Genomic DNA, 3,986 nt, shown 5'->3' with positions numbered 1-3,986 from the left:
CATCCATCCCTCCCTCCATCCATCCATCCCTTCATCCCTCCCTCCATCCATCCATCCATCCATCCCTTCATCCCTCCCTCCATCCATCCCTCCCTCCCTCCATCCATCCCTCCCTCCATCCCTCCATCCCTCCATCCATCCATCCTCTCACCTTGCGGCTCAGCCTGCAGCCCATCGTTGCTCCGCGGCGGACAGGAAGCTGCAGAGAGAAAAGGACGGATGAGTTTTCAGCGCCGTCCGCCCACCGCCTCACATCTCCAACTCTGCTGACCCACAATCCTCAGCTGATCAGCTGTGGCCCCGCGGGACTCCAGCTCCCATGATGCCGCGGGGCGAGCAGCAGCGGCGGCGGGTGGGCTGCAGGTCCATGGCGTTAAATAAACCCAGAGAGAGGGATGAAGAACATCTGTCCTCTTCTTCAGCCTGCTGTGTCTGCAGCGCCGCTCCCAGCAGCCAATCACAGAGCCAGGATGCTGAAGGAGCAGAGGCGGGCTCTCTGATTGGCTGAGAGCTCAGCTGAATCCATTCAGCCTTTTCCTCTCCTTTCTTCCTCTGTCATCACTTTGTTTTTGCTATGCAGGCAACCTCCCCCCGTTCACCCTTTAACCTCCACCCAGCTGGCAGCCAACCATCCAACACCCAACCATCCAACCATGCAGATCTTACGCATTTCTTTCTTTAATCTCCTGTTTTCATCCCTCCATAAAAACAAGTTACTATTTTGTGCAGTGACTCATCACGTCTCCTGGTTTGGTGTTAGAGCGCCATCTACTGACCATGTGACCAAATGATGCTGAATCCCACCAGGAATAAAACCTTAAAGGGCCAGTATTCTGTGTTTTACATTTATACCAAAATATAGTGACTATGTTAAATTCTTAAATTCTGTTGTTATAAAAATGCTAAATATATGAAATATGAGTAAAGAAAATGTACTTCCTGATTTAACTCCTTTAAATTGGGCCTCTGTTTCTTTAAGAACTCCTGCTCTTTCTGAAGCTCCGCCTCCAGGAAGTCATCCCAACATGACTCCTCTATTAACCCTTTAATGTTTTTACCAGCGTTGCTCTGAGCAGCAGCTTCGATGATAATGTTTGCTAATTGCTGCTGGCTAGTCTGGAGGAGCTGAGTGGGGGCAGAGCTGCGCCTCGAAGGCGGGGCTAGGTCCACCCAGGTGTTTAGCAGCTGAATGGTTGCCATAAAGAACCTGACATGCAGTACTGGGAGTCATACAGATATGGTTCTGGTTCTGGTCGGGTCTCATTCACGCTGAGGTTTGAGTGTTTGAGTTTTCTGTTCAACAAAAACACTTTGCGATCCTGCGTTGTGGTGAGGATGTTGGGATTTAATTCTTTTTTTTACAGACATTTACATCATGTTGCTGGTTAGCCGACGGTTAGCCGACAGGTAGCTGTCAGTTAGCCAATGGTTAGCAGACAGTTAGCCGCTGCGGCTGCTCCGGTCAATAAATGATCCAGTGTCAGTCAGAGAGGAGATGCAGAAGCAGATTCATCACTTCAAACATTTTCCATCGACTTCCAGTGAAAACGTCTCCAACTTGATGTGTTCTGTAGTGAACATTAAAACCCTCATTACCATGGAGACAGGGACGGTCCTCCGTAGACATCTGCTCCGACAGTTCATGGAGAGACGTCACAAATCAACAAAAATATTAAAAACTTTATTCCCACAGTCGCCAAAGAAACAGAAAACGATGCAACAAAATAGAAAATCTGACAAACTTGGACTTTATGCGAAGATGCTGATTTTGTTTTCCGGTGATTATTCTGGGATCATTTAATGATTAAAAATGGGAATTAGATGGAAGGACTTGTTAGCTTAGCGCAGGACCTGGACTGTCAGGATGGGACACCTGATTTCAGACACCACACTGTTCCTGATCAATCCTGAGGTAAGATACTGACTACGCCTCAGCAATCCAATGAACCGTCACTTTAATGTCACAATGTAAACTCTGGGAGTTTTACTGGATTCATATGGGACGCCTTTTACAGAGTTACAAAATAAACAGGAATTATTTGGGTTATTTAGCTTAAAAGAAGAAAACGGGGCTTTATTTTCCAAAGTCATATTTTTCCTCATTCCATTCATTTATTTATAAAAGTCACAGTTTTAGATAAATATTTAGAAATTAAATCTCCATATCTACTAAATTTAGCTCTGAGGTAAACATTTAGTATAAACGTAAATAACTAGTTTGTGAAACAAATATTTAGCTCCAAACTAAATATGTATTTTGAAGCTAAATATTCATTTTAAGGCTAACTATTTAGCTTGCAAATAAAATATTTAGTTGGAATCTAAATATTTAGCTTGCTAGCTTAATATTCAGTTTGAGGCTTAATGTTTAGCTCGTTAGCTAAATATTTAGTGTGAAGCTAAATATAGAGTGTGCTAGCTAAATAATTAGCTTGCTAACTGTAACAAATGCTAATGAAATAATGACATGGTTAAAAAAATGACTGAAATATGAACCCAAATTTTATCCCGTTATGACAGGCTAAGTAACCCAAATTATTGCTGTTAATTTCTGACTGTGTAACTTTAAAGGAAGCCCATAGATTTGTTTCTTAAATGTGAGATTTTTAAGAGTGAGACATCTTTCTAATTTACCAGCTTCGGCAGGTAAACCTGCTCCAGTGGAAAACTCTTATTTTTCCAGTTTCCGGTCTCTGGTTTGGGTTTGTTCCCGTCAGATCAGCGCGTTTTCCTCCAGGTCAGGGTCTGGTTCTGGTTCTGTTCAGGCTGAATCAGGTTCTCTGACCCAGTTTCCAGTCCAGACGCAGTTAAAACAGCAGCTTGTGAATTATTACGGGTCAGAGCGGGAGGCCGTTCGCTCCCCGGCGGTCCTCCTAGTTCTGCTCACAGCCACAGAGTCAGGAGCCCGGCCAGGCCAGCCAGCAGGACCGGCGCCGCGCACACAGAACCGGAACCGGCCGAGATGTTGGACTGAGGAAACGTTTTCTGCCAGATCTCCGGCTTCCTGATGACCCTCTCCTCCCTCTTCTCCTCCTCATCGCTCTTCCCAGCCTCCTCTTCCTCCTGCGGCGCTCTGGATGTGGGAGAGAAGAAGACTTCCTGCTCTGCAGTTCCTGGAGGAGGCGAGTCTGCAGCGCTGCCTGCCGTGGGGGTCATACTGGGAGTACTGGGAGTCGTGGCAGCAGGAACAGCAGTGATGGTTTCATTGGTTGATGAAGGACTGGCAGCTGCCCTAGTGAAAAAAAGTATACTTTAGTTTACTTTGATTGATGTACTTAAACTATTTTGGAACAACTTCTTTTGTGCTTAGTATATTTTAATAGTATTAAATTACAATTTTTAGTATACTTAGTATACTTCAATGTACGTTTTTGGAACAACTTCAAGTTGTACTTAGTATACTTTAAGTATACTTTTTTATGTACTATTTATATATTTTGAGTGTACTAATTCTGTCATAGAATTATATTAAATATACTTTTAATATACTTTAAATATGCTGATATATATGTATTTAAACTACACTTAATTTTTAGTTTTGATTTACTGCTATTGCTAATAAAGTACAATTTTAATTACTCATAATTCATCTTTATTCCTACTTTCCTATTTTGTACATTACATGCGTAACTACACTGCAGTACTTACATTGTTTTATGCTACAATTAAATAGAAAATTATTCACACAAGATGCCCAAGGTAATTCAAATATTTTGTTTTATTTCCGACATTTTAAAATTATCCAATTTTACTCACAACTTTATGAACTTTACATAAATTATCAGTTTACACATCAAAAGTGATCACATGAACATGAAAATTTAAGTGTGACAATAAAACATGAAAGTTATTACTTTAAAGAACAAACATTATAATTACATTGTGCTTTCAATATATTACCATTTTGGTAACACATCATTTGATGGGGTGTGCATAAGACTGACATGACACTGTACATAAAACCTTTCATCCAACTTTTAAAGCAA

General features: G+C 41.8%; 2 protein-coding genes across 4 annotated transcripts in view; both read right to left on the bottom strand.

Moving 5' to 3' along the window:
• The window catches only part of LOC103156241 (uncharacterized), a 15,952-nt gene extending 15,146 nt beyond the window's left edge, over nt 1-806 (bottom strand). Inside the window, exons 1-2 of one of the 3 annotated variants that reach the window (XM_016664165.1) lie at nt 276-806; nt 152-199 (exon numbers count right to left, since the gene is read on the bottom strand). In XM_016664165.1, coding sequence (XP_016519651.1) covers nt 152-175 — 24 coding nt within the window. In that variant the 5' untranslated portion in view covers nt 176-199; nt 276-806. Of the gene's footprint in view, nt 1-151 lie in introns of all 3 variants that reach the window. The other 2 variants (XM_016664164.1, XM_007578226.2) reach the window with 2 other exon arrangements.
• A 520-nt stretch (nt 807-1,326) lies between these two features.
• The window catches only part of LOC103156240 (peptidase inhibitor 16), a 7,506-nt gene continuing 4,846 nt past the window's right edge, over nt 1,327-3,986 (bottom strand). The window contains exon 8 of the mRNA XM_007578225.2: nt 1,327-3,232. Within this exon, the coding sequence (XP_007578287.1) occupies nt 2,884-3,232 (349 nt within the window). The 3' untranslated portion in view covers nt 1,327-2,883. The remainder of the gene's footprint in view (nt 3,233-3,986) is intronic.

This window comes from Poecilia formosa, unplaced genomic scaffold, assembly GCF_000485575.1.
Source record: "Poecilia formosa unplaced genomic scaffold, Poecilia_formosa-5.1.2 Scaffold471, whole genome shotgun sequence".
Taxonomy (NCBI): Eukaryota; Metazoa; Chordata; class Actinopteri; order Cyprinodontiformes; family Poeciliidae; genus Poecilia; species Poecilia formosa.
This window is presented reverse-complemented; position numbering and strand designations above follow the sequence as displayed.